Genomic DNA, 24,769 nt, shown 5'->3' with positions numbered 1-24,769 from the left:
GTGTAACGCGGCATTTACATGACGGCCTAGAGAGCTGTCATTATGGTTAAAAAAGTGACTTATTTCGGGGAACTTGGCTATCTGAACAGTTCATGTCTTAGAAAAAGTATTATTTTAATGTTTTAGAGTTCCTCGAGGGATAAATTTACGCTTTTGTAGCAAAAAAAAAATTCTCCGCATATCTCGCATAAGAAAAATTGCTGTGACCAGAATTTCGGGGAGAGTCCTTGCATATTTACTTTCTTTCATTTCCCAGATTCTGGACTTTATCTATTGACCGGTTTTTATTCTTATTTTGATCTATTTTGAATTGCGTGACACTGAAAACCAGCAATAGAAATCCCCTAGGCGACCCGCTAGGCAAGGTGTCAGGGGACATTTCGAGCATTCAGAAATGAAGTAGAAAACAGTCAAGTCCCAGTTCCTGGCGGTCCAGTTAGTTTGCGTGACTGTTTCCTCTATCAAGTTGGTGTAATTCTGCCCTGCATACCATGCATCGCTGAAAGGGAATATTATAAGTTCTTCTAACTTACTGCACATATAAGTACATCAGTGTTTGCAAGAGTGTGATAAAGCTTTTTTGTGAAAGATTTTATGGTCAAAAAACAAGGTAAGAATTACCGGCTTGCAGCTGGCTAAAATTAATTAAGCTCTCCTATGGCTGACCTGTCAAATGCACCAACTTTTGTGGTGTACCCAGTCTTTGCGTTGAAGCTCTAGGTACTTGTACGCAGGTTTTATATCTCATGTGCTTGCTATGTCTTTAAATTTAGTTCGATGAAGCCAAAAAGCTTGAAATCTTCATTATTCATTGGGCCGGATTTGGAATTAAACAAAATCCACAACAAGTGAACTTGTAAACAATTCTAACTATTTCAAGTAATATTTTCTGGGAAAGATTTTGCTGTTCTGTACTCTCAGGAGAAAATCCATGTGTCCAAAGTCCCATTTCGTAGCAGAGAAATAGATGTACCAGTTCTGCTTAGGCCCAGTTCAGACGCCGAACTTTTCATGAGCCGAACCAAAAACATTGAATTAAGTACATGAAAAGTTCGGCGTTTGAAATTGAATCAATTAAGGCCCAGTTCAGACGTCGTGCGTTTGCTGTGCCGAACTAAATTGCAATTTGGTTCGACTGTAGCACGGCAAAGAAACAATTCTGATTCAGACGTCGTGCCAGAGTCGAACCAAATTCAACATTTAGTAATGCCTCGTAGCAATTCTCCTCCTAACTCCCCGTGGGAACGCAATCTCGCCAAAATACATCAATATAATTTACGAATTTTGTTTAGCATGGCAAAAGCATGATGTCTGAATCACTGCCGTGCCAGAGTCGTGTAGCACGGCAGAGCTTGTCGAACTTAATTGCTTGCTGAACTTAATGCAAAAGTTTGATTCAGATGCCATGCCTCTGCCGTGCTTTTGTCGAACTTAAATCCTGAATTTAGTTCGGCACGGCAAAAGCACGACGTCTGAACTGGGCCTAAGAACGGCTATTTGAATTTGGAACGGCCCAGCGGTTCTTCCTGCCTAGATCAGCCGGGAATTTCGGCTTTGGGACGGCTTTGATTCAGACGTCGAACTTTTCGTGAGCAGAACCTAATGCATAAATTATTATAACATATTTTACAAGCCGTTTTCGCTTTGTCTGAAAATCGCTGACATTTCGATGTGATTTGGTTTAAACTAAATAAAGTTCGGCGAATTAAGTTCGACGTTTGAATCAACAGGTGTACTTTTGATAATTTGGGTCGGTCCAAATTCGAATTAAGTTCAGCTCATGAAAAGTTCGGCGTCTGAATTGGACCTTACTTGTCCTTAAATCTTAATTAGGTGTGGCATTATTTGCTGCAAACAATCTAAATAAACCATTTGAGGCTGAGACACACTGGGCAAGAAGTCACTGTGACACGCCATGGGGACAGTTGCCGCAGCAATTCAGCTCGTGTGAGATGGTGAAGTTTTGTGAAAATCTTTGTTGCTGTGACAGAATTTTGTCGCTACAATCAGTTGCACAAATTCAAACTGGTTTGAATTCATGCAACTTTTCGCAGTGACAAAATGAGTGAAAGCACCATTGTCACAGTGTATGTACACTTCTGTGACATGTCTCTGCGACAAAATATAAATTAACCAATGAGAGAGCATCATTCAGTTTCCCATGATCCCTCAGTAGCCTGTTCAAAATGGCAACTGAACATGTAGTCTCCTTCGCAGCCGTTATTAGGGTCATCACGCAATGCTCCTCCCCACTAATGGCTGCTCACGAGAGAGACACATTCCTTTCCCTTTGTTTTTGAATGCACGTGATTGTTATCGGCTACGCCTATCAAATTCCTCGTTATATTTGCTGGGCGCTTGCTGTGCGCGCAAAAACAAAACATGACAGATGCCGAAAAAAGACCAGTCTTCTACAAAAAGTATTTTGAGGCGGGAGTGATTCGTATCCAAGACCTACATTTTGATTTAACTATAAATGACGTACTCAGCCACTGGTCTGACAAGATAGCCAATATTAGTTATTTGCAATGGGCTGGCCTTCGCCATTCTATACCGTCCTTTTTAAAGAATATCATTTCCTGTCCATCTTTAGCTCCTCCATCCTTCTTTATTGACGACAACATCTTCGACGTCAGAAAAAAGAAATCAAAAGACTATTACTCACTTCTTGTTCGCAAAATAGCACAATTGCCTAATATCATAAACAAACTGCAGAACGATTTTAACTTTTCTATCGATCAGCTGAGACAAATCTTCAGTCTGCCACACTCTGTTGTTCTTGAGTCTTATGTGAAAGGATTTCAATTCAAAGTGCTCAACTCTATTCTGTACACTAATTCAAAATTACACAAAATAGGCTTTAAAACAGACGATCTATGTTCATTTTGCAAGGCAGAACTGGAAACTTTATACCACCTACTTTATCATTGCTCCTTTGTTAAACGATTCTGGAGTGAGTTTCAAGGTTACTGGCACCAAATCTCAAATCAGCAGGTTCATCTTTCCCTCCAAGATGTTTTATTTGGAATATTATCCAAACCATGCCCTTTACTCAACTTACTGAACTATTTTATAATCATTGGTAAACTACTTATATGGGACTGCAGAAGATGCCAAATTCAACCCACAATTCAAGGATTTTGTACTAAAATTGCCATCAAATATGAAACGGAAAGTAAGATCAAAAAGAAAGATTATTTTTAAAAAAAGTGGGTACTAATCCCAAATTAATTTATGTATTATTTCATTTTTTTGTTAATCACGTAGATGGCGTTATTATTATTTGAACTTTTTGAACAGCATGACAACTGAACTGCTTTTTTTTTTTTTGCATTGTTAAAAGCACAAAGCTAATTAAAATATTCTCCCTTCTGTTGTATCTCTTAATTTTCAAGCTTTGTAGTATTGTTAGTATTAATTTTTGTGAGTAATGTAATCGCGTTTGTATATTTCATGTGAATAATCTATTAGTAAATAATCTCGGTACTGTTAGTTAATGTATAAGTGTGTTCCTCATCATTGTATATTGTAGAGTTGTTATCGTAAGCTAATTATATATTTATTTTTGATTGTAAGTTAATTGTAGATATTTTATTCTTCTGTAAGTAACTTTAATGTAAGTAACGTATGTCATTGGTAAATAAAAAAAAAAATTAAAAAAAAAAAACATGACAGATGCACACGTGCAAAACAATCGTTTCTTTTTGATGCTTGTTTAACTCGCTAAACTTGAATTGTTCACACACTTTTGAAAAAGAAGAAGATAGATCTGCCATGTTTGCTTTCAAGTAATGGAGAGGGACTTGGACCAGGTTTCCAGAATATGGAAGCCTGTTTCTTATTGGTCAATTTTAGGGAAAGGAATGTGTCTCTCTCGTGAGCAGCCGTTAGTGGGGGGAGCTTTGCGTGATGACCCTAATAACGGCTGCGAAGGAGACTACTGAACATGTGGACAGACAACAATCTGAGCGATCCGAGGATTCATCACCTTCAACATGGAATGTAACCACAAAAAAAAATGGTAATCCAGTTCTATAAAGACAAAAGACTCCTGGGCCGGGTTGTTCAAAGCCCAATTAAGCTAACCTAGGTTAAGCTAGAATTTTGATTTGAGTTTTGTAACTTTGCGGTAAGATTTTCTGTTTTTATTGTTTGGCCTTCTGTTTTGAATTTGAATAATCTCAAAATACACAGAACATAAGCAGTGAAAAACATTTGTATGCAAGAAAAAAATTGTACTTCAGTTAACTTTTAATCCTGGGTTAGCATTAACCGCCTTCCGAACAACCCGGCCCAGTGGGATAAAAGTCACAAAGACTACAGGAGAAAGACACTCGAAAAGATCCACTTGGTTTCAAAGAAGTGTTGGCACTGCGCACCAATCAGCTTGTGTATATTCTTCATTATCTAACAGCATCATTAACAGAACTAAAGGCTTCTTTTTCTTTGGCCTTTGCTGCATGTAGGTCCACCATGTTGAATTAAAAAACTAGTTCCAAAAAATCACTGCACATGGCGCCTGTGCAGAATCAAGCACCAGTTGTCGCAGCGACTTGAGTTGGAAGCAGTACGCATGGAGGGACTTGTAGCAGAGACCTGTCGCAGCGACTTGTCACCTAGTGTGTCTCAGCCTTTACAGTGAGGTTCACTAGCTAAGGCTTGTAAAATCATCATCAATAGTTGGTAAATTTCATCTGGCACTGCTGCTTTAGATCATTTAAATTTAAAAACTTGTATTTATAGGAAAGTTAACTGCCACAAAGCTTCATGACTTTTGGATACCCTATGCTTTGAAACAGCATGGAACATACCTTAAAAAAAATACACTCATGAGTTTTTCAACACCATTGTCTTGACAGCACCTACATGTATTTTCACAAGGCCATTAAGGCACACTTCACAGACTGACAAACTCAACACAAGCACATGCAGTGCAAACCTAGTAGTGACAATAATTTTTAACAGATCCCAGCAAGCCAAAGGATAATTAGCTTCCAGCCAGCAGAGAGCACCCTTGTGAAAACATATTTTGCATACAGGGTACGCCACTTTTGATAATTTGCCCCTGGACTTTGATCTGTGTTTTCAGTGAACACATGTTAAGTCTTAATAGCTTTGCAATCTTTGTGCAGGTTTGTATAATTAAGCAATAACTTCATGTCCTCAGACCTGTTATTGTGTTTTTGATTTCCTTCACAAAACAGGAAGTCCCTTCTGATATGCCCACACAACCATAGTGCTGATACTATTGTGGGTTGTGGTGGAAAGTTTAGAAATTAAAGTATAAATGGAAAACATTTGGGGAAAGCATGCAGATCCACTTTATTCATGCATAGTCTGGCCAGATTTTATATACTGTCCTACACTAAATAAATGTTACAGTTCTTGTACCTTTTTTTTTTTTATCTTTCAGTGATGAAGCCACAAGAACAACTTGCCGGTTTTGTCTTCATAATCCTATTGGCATGGGTGGAGTGTGCAGATGTGCCATCCTGTGCAAGCATGAAATCATGGTTTCCAGGAACATCTCCCCAGGTCTTTGTGGACAATTTACCTTATGAGTTAAGTGTCACTGGATATGTCCCTGATGGTGAATCAATACCTAGATACACTCCACAAAGTTCTCACATAGGTGAGGTGGAAAATAATTAACAATTAAAATTATTAATATATGATTTAACCTATTAACTCTTTTGACTACTAAATGTTTTAAGTTTATCGTGTTAAACTGCCAGTGTTTGAATTTAGACTTGGAACTTGGGAAATTTGTCTTTGTGTCACATGATAGATGAGGAAATGATATTAAGGGCTCCCAGAGAGAATGTTGCTAATTGTTATTTCTCTATAGCCTTGCTTTTAATTAAGAACCCTCTCAAGCACTTAATACTTAACCCAAAATTTATTACTAGGACTAAGGAGAGGCACTATAGACTCTAATCAAATTGACTGTTAGTGACCTGAGTTTAGTTATATAGTATAATACATGCACTGACTCACAGTACACAGTTACTATCAATGTTAACTTTGAAGAACCCTGTATGACTTGGAATTTGTTTTTCAGTTTACCTCAATGGCTCTTTGACTGCAGACCAAAAGATGAGAAGATTTATTGGTTTTATTGTATATGCTGAGAACTCTGTAAAAAGTTATACCAATGGTCGCTTTGTTCCAGAAGATTTTCCAGCAGGAGTCGAGGCAGTTGATTGCAACAATCTTCAAGTTAGTTAAGTCAGAGTACTTGATATAGTTGATGCAGTGAACAAAGGAAAATAATAAATGTGAGGTGTCCTGTTTATTGAGTGCTATTTAATGACACAATTTATTAAATGAATACATTGGTGTAAAATTTACTGAACTTCTACACAAGACAACTTTTTAATTTCACTTCATTGAACATGTTTGAGTGAAAATTCTAGTACATTGACTGTGAATATAACATTTTGAGGTATTCAGTGCTTCTGTCCTGTTCTGGCAACCTTTTGTTGCAAATATAAGCTTAGAGGATAATAGACCTTTTTAGCTTGGGCAGTTTGTTACCCCATTTCAGGTCATGTGATGTCTACTCTTGAGAATTCTTGCTTTCAAATTTTCAAATAGATGCGTGTACATAATTTAATGATTGAATAATTCTTAGAAAGATAAAAAACCGTTCTCTAGAGAATATCATGTAGTCTAGCTGTATTGGGAAAACAAACCGCCCAAGCTAAACAAGTTTTTACCACAATTGCTGCTAATCTCTCGATCTGATTGGCTAATTTGCCATTGTCAATAAGAGTCCTTAACACGCTGCTTTGGTAAATGTGTCGTGCAATGCCTTTTTCAGCTCGTGCTCTGAAAAAAACATTTTCTTTGATGTTGATATTGTCGTAGAAAACAAATCAAAATGTGGTTTAGCGTGGTCCATACTCTTATCAACAAAGAGTACACGTCATTGCTCTTTTCCCAAACATTTTTTTCTTTTTGTTTCTGCATGTTGAACAAGTTTGCAAAAGTTTTTGAAAGGAAAGTCTGACGTGTACAAGTGACTCATTTGCATAATGCAGCGTCTGCACTTTCAAGTCCGAGTCAGTGTTTTCAATTATCAATTGTCAACAAATCTTGACAAAGATTTCTTTCGTTATCTTTGATATTGTGGTAAAAAAACAAATCGAGTGTGGTTTAGCGTGGTCTGTACTCTTATCAATAACAAGTACGCGTCATCACATGTACAGTGGTAAAAATTTGTTGTGGACTCACTCAGCTGTGCCTTTTGGGTCCACAACATTTTGACCACTGCGATGACGTGTACTCATTGTTGATAAGAGTACAGACCATGCTATACCACATTCGATTTGTTAACTATTCCAGTTTGCTTAAGATGAATGCCAAAAACTTCTCTGTTGCCAGCAGTCATGCATAATAATTAGTCTGACGGATAAAACTTTACAAGACTCAAATTCAATAATGGTGTCTGCAGTCAAATGTGTGGTACATTTAAGTGGGTTTGAAATCTGCTGTTTTAACATAAATTAATTGTACTTAGCATTGGGTCAGATTGAAAAATGTAATTTGATATATTTTAATTAAAACAAATTGCAAAATTGAGTAATTAATTTCAAGGGTGCTTTTTCAAAGGGAGTCGGCACCATTTAACTTTGTCAAGCTGCTTGTGTTTATCATTTTGATGTCTCCACAGTTGGTGCAAAACTTCACATCAGATGGAAACTGGACAAGTTTGAAACTGATATGGAAGCCACCAAAAGATGGTTACTATGCTGGCAATATCACATTCAGGTAAATATAGAATTGGTTCATGCTTAGCATGCATATTTCAAATTATGGACGCGCTCGGGAAGTTTGGAGAGCATGAAAGAAGCTAAGAGTTGCTCAAGGTAATAGGCGAGAGCAACTCTAGCTTCTTGAATGTTCTCCATTAACTTCCCAAGTGCATCCATAACTCGATATACATGTATGCACAGCTAAAAGCATGAACCAATTCTTTTATAACATGGCGACAACAACTTGGGCACTAAAACATGTTTTATTTGTGATTGACTTCAAAGTTCTCACAATGCAATGTGGAGGAAAACAAAGGTCATTAGGATCCTAACACGCTAAAATAAGTTGAGCAATGGTTGGATGAAAACACTTAACCTGGTTTCTAAAATTGTCAACAAAAAATTCGCTTCTTCAAATTGATTAATTAAAGATAAAAATGTAGGCAAACAAAGTCAAAATACTCAGGTTTAAGTAAACACCTTAGCTTGCTGAAAAGTCAAAGGCTCAAATTATGTAGAGTTTGGATTGTTCGGAATAATCTTCACTTTGCCAAAACTTAAACAAAAGGAACTTGCCATAAACTTGACGGAAATTTTGCAGGTAAATTGAAACTGCTCACCTCGTCTTATATATGCCGGCTGTGCATACATAGAGATTTTGTTCATGATGGCTCAATAGGAATTTGATAGGACTAGCATGCGCACTATGTTATTAATAGAGTTTGGGTCATGTTTGTTCTGGTAATGGATAATATTATACTTATTTTATGACCTAAGCAAAAGAGGCTAATAGGTGCATACAAATTAATAGAAACTACTGTTATCCACTTAGTACGAGATCCTTACAGAGATGCACTTAATGCAATGAATCAATCATTTGTTAATGTGCCACTTTTTGTACTGCATAATTATGTGAACAGTTAATATGTTAATTTAGAAGATTACAGTTTTTCAAATAACCCATTCAGAAAAGCCCAAACGATGAAAAGATGTAATAATAACTTGATAACTTATGGTAGATTTCTCCAGTCAATGTGTTTGTTTTTCATTCATTCATTCTATTTATTTGCCTTTTTTACTTAATGTACAGTATTTATAAATGTTTGTTGGCTGTTAGTTGTGAGTAATGCATATATGTTATTTGCCGGCTGGGAGGTCCATATGGTGAAAAACTGTGACCGAGATCTTGAATGGTAATGCGTGGTCTTTTCATTGAATCGGCTTGCGCACCGTCTACTAACGATTTGCAAAAATTCTCGGCAGCGAGCGAGTAACTCAGATAGTAGACAAAGAAAGATGTATTAAAAAACAGTTTTTTTTCGAACTGCTACTCAGTTAAGTTCTCCAAAATTGTTTTTGCGGTGTGAAATTTCGTGCGAAGTTTCAAGTTTTACTACAAAAAAATTTCTGTCAGTCATTGCTTTTAAAATCACTTCGTCTCTTTTCTACCGTAAATTGAATAGCAGAAAGCAAGGAAATTCATTAAATGTATTCCACAGAATTTCTTCTAAATACAGCAACAATCAGAGAGGTAAACTCGACTGAAATTGACTCAAATTTTACGGTGAGAGAAACACAGGATTACGCGCCATTACAGCGCCAAGCTACAAACAATTAAGCAAACTCTTACAACTTCAAAACACTCAATTGAATTTACTTACAGTGACTTTCGTTGCCATTTTAAAGTGAACAGAGATAAACTTGCGTTGACCAATCGTTGATGGATGTGTGAAAAAGGCAAAAGATTGACGTTTACCGCTAACTTTTAAGAACAAAATTTAGGCAGCAGGAAAAAAATCTGGCCCGTGGGCCGTATTGTTAAAAGCTGGAGTGGTCACGTGCGTATGATTAGCCAATCAAATTCAAGGCTTTAGGGTTCCGGCCCACTCAGATGCTTGAGAAAAAAATAAATGCATTTGTTACCTTGAAGATGTGATTATATCTTCAAATCCAAGGGCACATTTTTGCGAATACAGTCAGATGTATTACTTACATAATATAAATAAGATCAATAAAAACATAATATAAATAGCAAAGTGCACAAACTAACATATCTGCCAATATCAAAATGGTAAGTAAATGTATTCTAAACTGTGCTGTGAAAATCTGTTTCAGTGCAAGTGTACTGTTACAGACAAATCCTCCAATATATTATGAAGGATTCAAAGCTCAACTTAGATGTAAGTTAATGTTTGATTCTATTTTGTTGTTTTATTAATTTTTGTTATCAATAACCCCAAACATTTTCATCTCAGAAACAGCAATTTTTATGTGGTCTTAATTAGATCAAGCAAGGTTTGCCAGCTATGTACATGAATCTTGTTTTTGGACTTCACAAGCAGGCTGTTTTCTGCCCTCCACATAATGGGGCTATTGGATCTTCCTGGGCTAGACACATATACTCTTTTTCCACCTCTAGAGAAGTGGTCTTGATGGGTGACTTGGTAGCTTACAGGGTCCAGGTGTTCTGTCATTCAACAGGGTACCTGTTGGGAGAGGCCGGGGCACTTTGGCCTAATGGTTAGTGCCCAGACTTTGGATCAAGCAGTGCGGGTTCAGGCCTGGTTTGGGTTGTTGTGTTGTGCTTTTGGACGAGACATGTTACTATGAGCCTTACAATGCCCCTCCCCACCCAGCTGTATATACCTGGGTACTGGCAAATTTAATCCTGGGGGTAACCCTGTGATGGATTAGCACCCCATCCATGGGGCTAATTTTTGAATGGAAACTAGCCAGGGTTCTGGCATCTGCAGTTAGGACTTTAAGCCAATTTTGTTCAGTATGTTCTTGAACAGTCAAGTGTTCTATAACTTATAGTGCATCAGTTGTCCACGTTCTTAAGTTTAATGTCATTTACATTAAATATTTCCAGATGCATGCCCATTGAGAAAATGTGTTGCATGCCCAGGCCAGCTCTATAAATATGACAGTTATGGATGCAGGACTTGTCAGTGCTCAGGTATTGTATCAGAATATATAAAAATATGAGACAAAATGAATACAGTAAATTAAATATGGGATATTTATACTTAAAGTAAAAGTTCTAGGCTCTAATACTTATAAACTTGACCAGGTTGTTCAAAAGGCGTTTAACACTAACCTAGGATTAAAAGTTAACTGATTAAGTATTAATTTTTTAATGTAATTTTTCTGCTTATGATTTGTGTAGTTTGAGATTATTCAAACTCAAAGCTGAAGGATAAAAAATGTAAACAGAACACCTCACTGAAATCAAGCCTTTCACTAATCCTGGGTTAGCTTAATCAGGCTTTGAACAACCCTGCCTTGGTGCAAAAATCAACTCCAAGGAGGTGGGGTTGGGGCAAGGGTTGGGTAATGGAGGGATGGAGGGGGGGGGGGGGGGGGAGGGTTAATGTAAGCCGAGCTGTTGCAGCATTTCAGAAAAGTTTTAGTGCCTGTTTGCAGATTCTTGTGATTTTGCCTGTGCCGAGATATATGCTCCGGTGTGTGGAACAGATGATAAAACATACAGCAATAAGTGTTCAATGGAACGTGAAGCTTGTGAGCAAAAGAAGGAAATTACAGTGGCCTCTGATGGGGAATGCAGTAGTGAGTAATGATCAAATCTCTAATGTGGCTCTGGGATATTTATACTTAAAGTAAAAGTTCTGGGCTCTAATACTTGCAGACTTGACCGGGCCGTTCAAAAGGCGGTTAACGCTGACCTATGATTGAATGTTAACTGAAGTATTAATTTTTTTGGTATAAAAGTGTTTTTCTTTGCTTATGTTTCGTGTAGTTTGAGATTATTCAAACTCAACTGAACAACAAAAAATATAGACAGAACACCTCACTGAAACGTTACAAAACTGAAATCAAACCTTTCACTAATCCTGGGTTAGCTTAATCAGGCTTTGAACAACCCTGCCCTGGCTTACGCAACTTATTAAAAATACCATCACTTCCATGATGAAAACCTTTTTTTCAACAATGGACATTCTGAGAAATTACTGGCAGGATATTTCCATTGAATATTGAAAACTATTGGTCAGGGGCAACCTTAATCAATTTTGTTAACTAAAGACTTGCAAATGCTGTAAGTTAATATTTTTTACACGACTTCCTGTTCAAAAATGATCTCCAAGGAGGTGGGGTTGTGGCAAGGGTTGGGTAATAGAGGGATTGGGGGTTAATGTAAGGAGCTGTTGCAGCATTTCATGAAAGTTTTTGTGCCTGTTTGCAGATTCTTGTGATTTTGCCTGTGCCGAGATATATGCTCCGGTGTGTGGAACAGATAATAAAACATACAGCAATAAGTGTTCAATGGAACGTGAAGCTTGTGAGCAAAAGAAGAAAATTACAGTGGCCTTTAATGGGGAATGCGATAGTGAGTAATGATCGAATCTCTAATGTGGCTCTTTTATAGACGATGTCATTTAACATAGCTTTTTTAAAATGTTGAAATTAATTCCAATAATAATTTCTCCCTCTTCCTTTAATGAAGTAGTTACATTGACAGATTACATTGACCGCAATTTTGCGTATTTTGTGTGTGGTGTTTCTCGGAAAACAGGGAAATTGTATTTGTTACGTATTTGATCTTTGTTTTTGTTCTCCCAACACAAGTTTTGATTTGGAACGTTCCAAGGGAGCCTAAAATGCGCATATAATTCATAGAGGGTCACCCATATTTATAAGCGAATATGTCGTCATGTCGTTATGTCGCTAGTATGAACCACTCCAGGCCTAAAACGTCCCGATTGTGTTAGAAAAAAAACACTTACTTAAGGTACTAGAGGTTGCATGGAAAACAACTAATGCTTACGTTGTTTAAGCGTGTGGCTGCGAGAGGTTGAAGAGATTTAGAATGTAACACGAGACCCTCCGTAATTTGGGTGAATGTGACTTCGTGCGTGTGACTGTTTACAATCCTGTGTGTGGAACGGATGATAAAACGTGCAGTAACGAATGTTCAATGAAGTCTAAAGCTTGAATGGAAAAGAACAGTGTTTCAGTGGCTCATAAGGGCGAGTGCAGTGAGTAAAATCTAATACAATCACACTTCATATTGTTAACTTTTTAACATCAATTAAACTTTTAACATAATTGACCCATTATATAACATCGAGTTGTTAATTCTCCTTACTGGCTACAATACATTCTTCTAACGGCAGTTGAGAAACTTTAATGGTTCATCGAACAACATGTAACCCTGTTGTACAGCCAGAGGTATGTGATGGTGATAGCTGGTCATTGGCGTCGACTCGTTAGAACTTGTGACTTGAGAATTGGCTATTGTGTTTCTCCTGGTTTAGAAAACTGTCCAAAAATTGTCTAGCTGTCACTGGACCTCTATCCTGATAAATTTGAGATGATGAATGTCTGTTAAACAGTCGAAGAAGAGAAACCCAGGACTGGTGAAGTTGTGTCGGGAAAAAAAGCTAAAACAAACTTTGCTATCTCTCCTCCCCCTCCCTACCCCTCCTTAAGCCTCCCCCTCTCTAGCACGCGAGTAAAGAGTTTGAACAGCTTGTCACGTGGTTTAAACACAACTTTCAAACTAACTGATAAGTAAATAACTAAAGAGGGACATTTGCAGTGCAACCATAGCTATGAACTTCAAAATCTTTGAACCGAGACTTTTCTCGTCTATCTTTACTCAAGAATGTTAGTAGCTTGTAACAAAAATAATAGGATGTGAACTTTGAAATGCAACCTTCACAATTTGTTTGTTTTATTTCTTTCAGATGGAGCCAGCAGACTTGGATTCCCAGGTATTTCCTTCATGTTGGCTTTCCTGGCGTTCGTGTGGTTTTCATTTTAAACTGAAAACTTGCTTTGGAGGCGAAAAAGCAAACTGTTCACTAAACCTGAGTTCTTTTAACAAACTTTTTTATTTATAATATATATTTTCTGGTCAATTCAAACGTTTCTTGGTAATTTTTTATGGAAGCAAACAAAGAAACCGTGAATGGAAACCCTATTTCTCACACACCACTGCTGGTAGCCATGTCAAGCTGACCGCTGCCGCCTGACCTTGGCTAAAACAAGTAGTATTACGCTAAAGACTGGAAATGACAAAAAAGTTCAAGGCTTGTACATTATACTGGTATTGGATAAAAACTGAAAATCTTTGGGTGGATGGGCGGGAAAGTCGATAATGGCGGACGCAACAAAAACAACTGCCCACCCCATAGGTCACATGACCTATACGCAGGCCCCAGTGGCGTGTGAGAAAACATTTTTCACTTATTTCATTTTAACTCAGCCAGTGAAAAATTACTCTTAGGTTATCTTTTCAAAAATCTCACAGAATAGTATTATACTTGGTATATCGTAGACAATTTCGAAAAGCTGGTGTATTTTACAATGCTTCAAAGTTGTTTCGAACGCGACTTGACATAAATGTATATACACATAGGAAGTTCTAACACTCAGGGAAGTAACCCTAAGACTAGTAAGTAGCAGTAGTGAGCGAGTAGTTAGTAACGGTAGCAGTAGTGAGCAGATTTCTTCAGCGATCTCTTGCAATGCAGTGAAATATGATTTCTGTATCATGTATCGATTGGTTAATAGTTTAAATTCGGCCTACACGGGTCGCATCTGTACAATATAGAGTAGTTAGCATTACAAATGAGCAGTGAAACATGCTCAGAAGCTAGTTAATAGTGTTTACCTGGCACAATATATTTGACGTAATAGTGGTGAGGTTTGTTATTTATTCAGTTTTAATGTAAATAAACTTGACTATCGTTCTGGTGCTTGTGCTCATGGTTACGTTGAGGTGATTCCTCGAGTTCAACAAACAATCGAAAAACGCTTGTGCTGTTCTTATCATTCATTTGCGTTTTTGCGAGTGACCGAATCGGGGGTGAGGGGGGAGGGGGAGGGGGTGTTAGGACCAATACGGGACTAATACGAGACTAATACGAGACTAATCCCAAATTATTACGGGACTAATACGGGACCAATACGGTCCCGCGTAAGCTTGGTCATACGAGTGTCTAGATGGTGGTTTTAACGACTGAGTTATAAGAGATATTTTCGGCAATTTCTCATCGATCTTTTCAAATTTCAGTCCATTTCTCAACTACCAATAAATTTTGCAGATCTCATGTATTTGATAGAAAAAACTGCGTTATTTCTAAGCTCATAGTTACGATTTTAACCAATTATCAGCTGTCAGTCAAAGCCCACCAGACCCTGTTACATTAGGGAAACAATCACTGACGAAAAAACGGCCAGTAAACTTTGGGACAATAAGTCACTTAAGTCTTTGTGTTAGACATCGCTATAGGGAATACAAAGGCGCCCACAAGCTTCACAAGCTTCTGTTGCTTGACTAATTATTACAACTAACTAGGAACTTGAAACTGCGATCGCAAGACTTTTCTTCTCATGAAAAAACGGTGACAATTTATCTCAAATTGGAGAGCAACGCAAGCACAATGACCAGAAGACTGATGAAACCAATAGTGTTGCTTCCAGCACCTGTGAACAACAAAAAGAAACAAGCATCAATCGTGAATCAATCGTGAATCGAAAACAAGATGGTACACGTTCTTCCTATCCCGCCCATTTCCCTTCCATTTCGTTTTGCTCTTAAAGCGAAGCACGGGTTGTAGCTTTGAAACTCGTAGCTCGGAGCAAAAGGAACTAGTACCCAGAATCCATAAATAAACATCGATATCCCGATTGAAAGTCCCCCCCTCCGAAATATCAGGGAGCTTAAGCAACGGCGACGGCGAGGACAAAGCCTAGTCACAGATGAATTTATATTTTACCAGCGAAATTCCCAATTGTCTAGATCTTTTCACTACGCCAATGGCTCAGAAAACGTGCTCAGACTAAATATGCAATGAGGTACAGCGCTCAGTTCCAAATAAAAATACGAAGAATCAGCCGTTGTCTTTCGGGTTCCTCAGACCACGCAGAATTTGGTCATTTCACGTTTTTGTTTTGCAGAGGGCGACAAGGAAATGGACAAAGATTTATAACGCACGTGCACAGCCATTGTTCTCCTCATTAGACCTTTTATCTTCTCCGAAACCCAATACACTAACCTGCACATTCACAAGTTTGACATCCAAATTTGGTCTTGGCAAGACCATGAGGGCAATCCTCAACATCGGCACAACCTGGTAGGGGACACAAATCTGGAAAAGAAACAAACCAGGTTATTATCTGACAGATACATATGGGTAACGATCATTGACCAAGCTTGTTCGGTCAAGATGGCTGGATATTGGCGTCGTTCTCAAGTGTTTTTTTTACGTGTTTATGGAACTGAGACGGAGTCAAATATTTTTTTGACAAGCTTGGTCAATAAAGGATTGATTATATAAAAAAAAGAACACTATTTTCTTGCGGGACACAGCAGGTAATCCCGAGCGAGCAAGCTCCATCTTGCCCGCTCGGGTATATGTAGCCAATCACAGCGCAAGATTTGGTTCATCTTGGCTTGCCATATAATAAAGCCTGTTATCGGGCGTATTAGCGGCGAGAAAAGAGAGAAACGACGGCATCCGTGAGACTGTTCAGGTTAATGGTCTCAAAACGTTTATACATTGGGGTCGGTTCTCATCTGCCGGTAGCCTCTCAAACCAACTGTTTCAATCGCCGATGGAAATTTAAATGCACTGGAACGCGGTACCTGTTAAATTGTGTTAGATACTGGATATAGTTGACATACATAGCAATTGACCTATATTCCGCCCGACCGCTGGCTAACGACTTGTATTATAATAAATCAAATATCTTCGCTCGCGCGTGATTGGTCTAAACACTTAGGGTTAGGGTGTCTGATCAGAATATGCCCCAGATAAAACTGGGGAATATCTAAATAATATACCCCATTTTCCAAAACTTGGACATGATCTGTTCCTCAAAGCTGACAGTTTTCCGAGAGCGTAGCACAAGGACAAATATCCTAGCTTATAATCCATCAAATATTTTCGCTGGCGCGCGACTGGTCTAAACGTGTCACTTGAGGCCGTCACTTGACTGAATATGCTCCAGCGAAAACTGGGGGATATCCGAGTGATATTTCCCAGTTTTCAAAACTGTGCGTGTTGCAACAAAATACTTGAAGGATAATAAACACAGTAGCGTCCTGGAGATGGGCATCACGACGTGATTCTTATCTCATATGATGTCGTCGTGTCTTGTTTATCGGTCTCAGAGTGTACTATATATGTACCCAGCCAAGATTCATTTCGTGGTTCTGATACTCTTTGCATGAATGACAGAGAGGGTTGTACATGGAGAGAGAGGGGCAAGAATCAACTCTTGTAAAACTTACGATTTAGAGTCAAAGTGATTCCTTCCCAGTAAACGCCTTGCTCCTTGACAACACTGGCACTAAATGAAGAAGGTAGAAAGATTGGTTTTAAAAGTCCGGAAGGACAATTATAAACGGTGCCATTTATTCGCATCTTTCTTTGAACTTCAGTTTATGCCACAATAAAACAAAGAAGCTGAAAAATTAATTGAAAATCAGGTTGCTGCCTAAAATAAAACTGACGTTTGGTAATGTTTTCCCTGGCAAGGTCTAATACCGCTCAAAACGCTAGCTTTGGAATTTATCATGAACTTATAAACATATGATGATATTATTAATTTTGACTTTGGTTTAAAATTTTTCAAATTAACCTCGTCCCTATAGTTAAGGTTATGGAAATGAACACGTAAGGAACGGCCTAAGACACATCTGACCTCGTAGTGCGAAGGGCGTTTGATCTTCGATCCCACACAATACTACGAGAAGTCCCTCTTTCGCTTAGTCCGTCGTGCGTGACGCGAAAGAAATTAAACCGCGAGGGGAAAAAATGGCCGCACGAAATCGCGGCTAGGCTCGCCACCAGGAGTTCGCGCAGCCAATTTTTCGTCGCGGTTTATGTACGGTCTCGCTCAATCGGCGGACTAAGCAAAACAGGGACTACTCGTAGTCTTATTCACTCAACTAACAATACAATATTTACCTTATGGTAATTTTTCCTGCTGGATATTTTTTGGGTGACTTCCATTTCACTTGGAGACTGCTCCGGTTGGTGGAAGTAGAATTTTCCACATATTCAATCTGAAAAACGAAAAAAAAAATTCATGTACTACGGGATGATTCCTAGATAATGTCACTGGCTGACTTGGCACTACGCTCTACATTTACTCCATCTGCTGAATATATTCCTTTTAATTTCAGAGATTTACAGCATAAGTTCCTCATACGGCGCATACGTTCGATTGTAGTTTAAAACTGAAAAATTAATTGTACGAGAATTACTCGGTGACTCACGTTTTAGCTCGATCCACGTAATGCTCGTGAATGAATAATTGACCTTTCTTTTCCGTACTTTAATAAGATATTTTCATCACAAAGCATAGACAAGAGAAAATGGTGGGAATCGAATAAAGAGGAATCGGAGTAAAAGGCTGAATGAATATTGAAAATCAAAATAAAGAAAGGATAGAAAAAACGAACAATGAAAACAGAATGTGATTTAAAGGAAAGAGTAAATGAGAAGGGTTTTTGTGTTAAATTGAGAAGTGGTTATAGTGCTTGAGAATAGAGAGCTTAAGCAATGACGACGGCGACCCCAAGGAGAACGCCTAGAAAAAAATGAATTTATATTTTACTTACCTTCGCATTTTGCAGTTGTCTAGATTTGTTCCTACCGGTCTCAAAACTTGTTCAAGTTAAAAATTTAATATGTAATGCCAGCGTTCAATTCCAAATAAAAATACGAAAAGTTAGCCGCCATCGTTAGCGTTCTCCAAAATACGCAGAACTTGGTCATTTCACGTTGTTGTTTTGCAGAGGACAGCAAAGAAATGTACAAAGATATATAACGCACGAGCACAACCATTGTTCTGCTCATCAAGTCTTTTGTTTTGTGGCGTTCTGGTTGCCGTTGCCGTCGTGGTTTGCTTAAGCTCCCTAATTTCTTAAGCAAGTAAATAAATACCAAAACTACCACAACGAAAACAAATAAACAAACAAGAAAAACAAAAAAAAAACCTATTAAACGCTGAAATAGTCCAAAGGAAGTAATTACCCATTGTGATGTTTGATTGAAGTGACATTCTTCCATGGATACTCCAGCAGGTAGTGGTTTTACAAAATGTCCACTTTCTTCATCTTCAAATTCGTTGTAGACGTAAATCATAAAGCCTGTAAACATCTCTGTTACATTGTCGGAGTGAGTGCCATTCAGGAAGACTAAATTAGGGAACAAAATGGACAGAACATTGCTACGTTATTCACAGAACAAATCAAGAAATCACAAATATTACAGTCTTGTCATGTGGATCTATATACCGTGAAAATCCTTTTTGAGAGAAACCGTTTCTCCAGAGATCGAATTCAAATTTGTCCTTACTCAGGCACTAAGGTCACTAAGGCCTTGACAAGCACACAGGCAATAATGAAAAGGTTGTCGACAAAGGATGATAAAACCAGTTACATGAGGGAATTCCAACATAGGTACCGGACATCTATATATCTACTCTTCCACGTGACCTGTCGACTTTGCATCTGACATTTTGTATAGGTTAGGTTATCCAAAATATCTTACTTGTGTAGGTTAATTCTTGTTCAGGTCCGTAATGTGGCTCACCACGATACATATCCTCAAGTACGGACTTCCCATCTGGGCTAATTACGTCGAGTACATATGGAGGCTTTGAGGTTTGAGGTTTAACATCGCTTGGAAACCAATCCTTTACCATTGCGCAACGTAGGCGAATTTCTGTCTTCACGTACTGAATGTGTAGGAGAACTATGGCCCACATCGAAAGCAGCAACAGTCGTCGCCATGTTCCTCGCGCCATTTTGGTTTTCAGATGACCCTGGCAACTGTTACAAAAAGCTAGTAATAAACGACATTCAGCAGTTTGGTTCAGGGTTGGACCTGCGATGGTGTGTAATGCGGGTCAGGGACGGGGTGGGCTTTAGCCCCCCCCCCCCTCACCCCCCCTAATTTCAAGGAGAAAATACACAAACTCGTTCCCAGGGTCTTTTTCCTGGCAGGGAAAAGACCCTGGTAACGAGGTTGGAAAATACATAATGCAATTTGCTGGGCAGGAAATTTTTCTCACTTTCAGGCTGTACATCGGAGTATTTTTGGTGGACAAGAAGCTTGTGCAATTTTTTCTTTTTTTAACATAAAAAACAGGACCTGGATAATAGAAAGCACTTGGTCGATTTTTTTCCCTGTGGTTCCTCTTATACTTTCTACTAAGGTGCAACTACGACACGAATTACTTTAAAGACCTCCCGCCCTTCTATAAGAAGATACCAGACTTCTTCCATGAATTAAAAACTCTTTACTCGTACGATCAAAAGCAGGAGTTAGTATTGTTTAATAACAAAGATATATTGGTGGACGGGAAACCCATCTTCCTAAGTGAATGGTTTAAAAAGGGTATTCTATCGATTAATGACCTATTGAATGAAAGTGGCAGTTTTTTAACATTCCACGAGTTCCGTGATAAATATTCCTGTGAATCCAATTTTTTACAGTATTATCAAGTTGTTAGCGCTATTCCGGAACGCTTAACGTTTCTAGCCAAGTGCTCCGACATCATCAACAAATCATTTTTTACTGGGAATAATAACATCTTTTCCCTCAACGAATCGACACAAATTAATCTGTACAAGGCTAACTCAACGGACTTCTATAATTTGTTTAACGTCAAGATTCACACCGAAGATCAAACGGACCCTAAACGTTGAAGCGAAAAACTCTCTTTAAAAAAGGACCTATGGACTAAGATCTTTAAATCACTGAAAAACATTTGAAAGGAAACTAAACTCAAAGAGTTTCAATTTAAATTAATCCATAGAACGATAGTAACTAAGAAAGAATTATTCAGGTTTGGTATTAAGGCGGAAGATGAATGTCTATACTGCGGAGATAAAGATTCAATTGAGCACTCTTTTATCGAATGTATGTTTACCAAATTGTTTACCCAAAAGGTCTTGAACTGGTTCAACCAAGTGAATGCGAGTCAAATTTCTCCTACCACAGAGGAGACCTTGTTCGGTATTACTGCAAGCTCCCACGACATAGCAATAATACGTACGGAAATTCAACTACACTGCCTTATTTATGCGCCATTAAATTTATTCAAGCAAGTTAAATAGCCTGGCCATCTCCATTCAGGATTTTATGAGTAAGTCACTCATTAAATACAATCTTGAAAATCTGTCTTAATTAACTGTGTTAGTGAGAAGTACTCCTCCCTCCTCAATGTCAATATACAGTATAACGTATTGTAAGTAACTGTATGTACAGCAAGTAATGTAAGTAGAGTATAATATTGTTAGCAGTGTAAGTAGCCCGTATTGCAAGTAATTGTATATTCTGTAAGAAACTGTATTCAGTATTGTATTGCCAGCATAAGTAACCCGTATTGTAGGCAACGTAAGTAATGTTCTGTAAGTAGAGTAGCGTATTGAGACCTGCATTGTAATGTTTGTAGAATTGTGTTTTGAAAATTAAAATTAGTACAAAAAAAAAAAAAAAAAATTCAGCAGTTTTTGCTGTGCAGGAAATTTTTGGGGAAACTGCCCAACTACCGCCGCTAAAAAAGTGATGGTCCGTCCCTAAGTAAACTTGTTTGTTTACTTTTATTACAAAATGGAAGGGTATCACCGTGACAGCTGTTTAAATCTATGCCATCGGAGCAAGGTATGAAATGGCAACAAACCGGTGCAATGATAAAAGGAAATTTTTTCTTTAATATTTGCCTTTCTCTCTCCACTAATTGTAATAATATGTAGACGGTTGTGAAGATACATATTGCTCGAAAGGACTAAAACAATTTCGTTACCATCTGATTGACGTAGGAGGGCATTGCAGTGTGCATAAATTGGTTATGCCGTGACCTAACAAAGTTTGAATATTCAATAACCAGGGGAACATAAGCGTCATTTCGGATATAGGAAGAAAATTGGTGACGAAACACGGATTAGTTCAGTGTTAAGTCATACTGGGAAGAAGTCGTTTTATTTTACGAGTTCGTTTTAGAGCAAAACTTAATAGCTTCATTCAATTTCAATTCGTTACTCGGCTTGCAGCTCATGTTTGAAATGTATGGGCTTCACCATTTGTCAAATGTGATGAGTTGTGTTACATATGTATGTATGATATGAACTACAATTCATTTATACTGAGTTACGATTGAACGATTAACTTTTCACGCAGTGAATCTAAAACATAGAAACTCTGCATAAGCTATGGGTGCGAATTTATTCTTTTTCCTTAGTGTATCACGATTGCTGTTTGACCTTATAAAGTTCTGAAACTCAAACTAATTATTTATTCGGCTTACAAACTGAGTGTAGGTTTGCAGTGGTTTCTTTGTTGGAAAATGGGAATATAACCAATGTTTCTGCCACAACTATCTTCTACTTTACCTGCGCAAATCCCTGCTAGTACTCGAGCAGCTCCGGTTCACTCTCTCTCGGGCTGCCAAAGGAGAGAATTGGAGTGCGTGACTTGGAATACCGATTTGAAGTGTGAAAAATATGTAAATCTATGTTCCCGTTTTGTTGCTGACAGCATGCTGACAATTGATCAACAAATATTGCATGTCATTGATATCGATTGATTTCCGATATCGATTTTTATCGATGGACTACGCCTGGCAATCAGTGACTCACGAACTATTAACAGCTCCACTAAAATTATCGAAAGGAATAAAGAATCTTTCTTTTTTGTTACTTCGGAGACATAAATAATTATGATGCCAAGAGAAGATTAATTTTAGAGAAATTACGAGAGATCGGGACTGAAAGGCCGAATGAATCCAATAATGGGCAAAGAAACGGACACAAACAAACAACAATCGCTGAAACAAAAAATGATCAAGGACCCATTTGCAGTTCTTTTTGGCAGAATGTAAATTGTGAATAAGCATGCGGATAAATACCATCAACCTTAAACAAAAACAAACTGAAAACGAATCAAAACAAAAGAAATTCAAAGGACGTAATTATCAATTGTGAAGTTCCAGTGAAGTGACACTCGTCCATAGATACTCCAGCAGAATTTAAAAAATGTCCACTGTTCCCATCTTCAAGTTCGTTGCCTTGAGATGTCAATCATAAAACCACTAAATGTCGCCATAGCATAGGCAGACTGACAGCCATTCAGATAGACTAATATTATTAAAACGAAAAGGACGTAAAATTAGTTACACATTATAAAAAAAACGCAAATCTTGTAGTCTTACTGCACGTGTGACTATATAGCAAAGATATCAGTGACGTCACCTATTGTTATTAATATGCCAACCAGAGAACTTTTGGTTGGTGAAACAAAGAATTCTTTTGTTTAACGTTTTGAACAATTAGATGACAAAAGCAACGTTTGTAAACAAATATCTTCCCTATACTGAAAATTCCTTTCTAAGACAAACCGTCTCTAGTCTACCTTTTTAGACGCAATGATCGAAGTCAATTAAATAAAAATTTTCAAGGAAATTTGAGATATTTTCCCTCCAATTGTATTTATTTATTTTATTTTAAATTTGGCTTTGTAGATTCTTATATACTCTTGTAATATAATTTATTCATAACTACTATTACATTGCAGCTGAAAAGCCCTTATTGGGGGAGTTTCAATAAACGTAGGTATATATGTCTGTAGATAATGAACAATGGTAGCAAGACTTGAATTCATCGTTTTATTGTAAACTTGCTTTATTAATATTGTAAATTTATTTGTCTTCGAATTCTACTCCAGGCAGGTTTTCAAATGGCCAGGAAAATATTTCTTTGTTTTCAGTTAATTATCTGAATTAACTGCACGTTCGTACAGCATATTATCGCCAGCTATCGACCATTGTGACCATTTTAATTTCAGTGAAAGAAACAACACGTGTTTGCCAAAAATCACTATACAGTTAAAATAACGCCTGGGGAATGAATTACAGTCACTCCATGTTACCGCACCTGAAGTTGTAACACTTCCTGTTATGTAAATAAGTAGAATTTGAGCACGCACGTTCGCGGGAAACTGCCATTTGCATTGTTTAAAATTCAAAATTGATGACACTTTTTTATTTCGCCATGCGCGCATCAGCACACTTGAGTTTTCAAATTTAATTTCATAACGGAATCGAACTGCTCTGCGGCAAATGAACAACTTTTAAGCAAAGTTTGGGCAACTTTGCGTCGCGTTTAAGTTTATTGTTAACCGCTACGATGAGGTTTAAAAGAACTAAGAATATGCTCCATATATAGAGACTGTTACCACAAGATTTGCTTAGGCACTGAGCAAGATCCTCCGCTTCTCTGAGCAAGTTCGACATGAGAGTTGATTGAACCTCGCTTGGTAATCACGGCAGCGTTTATTCAAACAGCGCGATCTCAAAGTTTTTACACGCTGGACCTGCCATTCTCAGAATTTCCAAGATTTCGTGACTGTACTTTATCAGTCTTCGCCATCACTGAGCCGGTAAACTGCGATGAAATGACACATTTTTCCTTCGTCGATGCTACTTCCATCACAAAACCTTTGCACACCGTTTTCAACTTGCCGAGCGATAGACTTGAGAGACTAGAGGAAGGACAATCGGAGGAAACTGCTTAAACAGAGGTAACTGGATTTTATCGACACTTAAGTTCGATATAATTATTTCTGTTTCTACATTTTTATGAACTATGTACTTTTACGATCACAAAAGTGCTTCGCAATAACTACAAATGACACAGCCATACTTAAACTTTCCTCTAGCTGTAATTTCCCGAAACAATCCTGAACAACCGCAGCACCATTACAAGACGTAGAATAAATAATTTTATTAGTCTCAATGTCTAATGCACACGATCACTTGATGCCAGATAGCGAGTTTTGCGATCTTGAATTCTTTTTTCCAGCGAGAGGAATGTTTTATCAGCAAACTAATCGTTCCAAAAAGTTACCACATCCAAACGTTTCCGTACGTTTTCAATAATAACTTTGATTGCTAACCATTTACATGTACATTATTATCTTTACATTAGCCTGGAAAACTACGCCATGGTTACAGTTTGGTACAACATATCA

The 24,769-nt window shown here is 37.8% G+C and overlaps 2 protein-coding genes across 5 annotated transcripts; one reads left to right on the top strand and one right to left on the bottom strand.

Annotated features, from left to right (window-relative positions):
- The first annotated feature begins 432 nt into the window (after positions 1–432).
- LOC110058994 (uncharacterized) lies at positions 433–14,473 on the top strand. 4 transcript variants are annotated; one of them, XM_089272747.1, is made up of 10 exons: positions 435–610; positions 4,966–5,040; positions 5,414–5,632; positions 6,062–6,219; positions 7,676–7,773; positions 9,873–9,937; positions 10,630–10,716; positions 11,184–11,327; positions 11,962–12,105; positions 13,466–14,473. In XM_089272747.1, exons 3-10 carry the CDS (start codon positions 5,416–5,418, stop codon positions 13,540–13,542), a joined length of 990 nt encoding a protein of 329 aa, XP_089128873.1. In that variant the 5' UTR covers positions 435–610; positions 4,966–5,040; positions 5,414–5,415; the 3' UTR covers positions 13,543–14,473. The 4 variants fall into 4 exon arrangements, with proteins under 4 accessions (XP_089128875.1, XP_089128873.1, XP_089128872.1 ...); XM_089272746.1 differs by lacking the exon at positions 4,966–5,040; XM_089272748.1 differs by lacking the exons at positions 435–610; positions 4,966–5,040 and adding an exon at positions 4,530–4,683.
- Positions 14,059–22,251, bottom strand: LOC110058920 (uncharacterized). The gene is made up of 7 exons (XM_089272752.1): positions 22,135–22,251; positions 19,289–19,569; positions 18,770–18,933; positions 17,699–17,796; positions 17,020–17,078; positions 15,782–15,874; positions 14,059–15,209 (listed from the first exon to the last, which is right to left on the bottom strand). The coding sequence occupies exons 2-7, from the start codon at positions 19,542–19,544 to the stop codon at positions 15,136–15,138; spliced, it is 744 nt and encodes a 247-aa protein (XP_089128878.1). The 5' UTR covers positions 19,545–19,569; positions 22,135–22,251; the 3' UTR covers positions 14,059–15,135.
- Positions 22,252–24,769: the final 2,518 nt, after the last annotated feature.

The sequence above is a fragment of the Orbicella faveolata genome, unplaced genomic scaffold (assembly GCF_042242905.1).
Source record: "Orbicella faveolata isolate gen_17 unplaced genomic scaffold, um_ofav_v1 contig_35, whole genome shotgun sequence".
NCBI classification, from domain to species: domain Eukaryota; kingdom Metazoa; phylum Cnidaria; class Anthozoa; order Scleractinia; family Merulinidae; genus Orbicella; species Orbicella faveolata.
The sequence above is the reverse complement of the archived record's forward strand: the minus strand, read 5'-3'. Positions and strand labels throughout refer to the sequence as shown.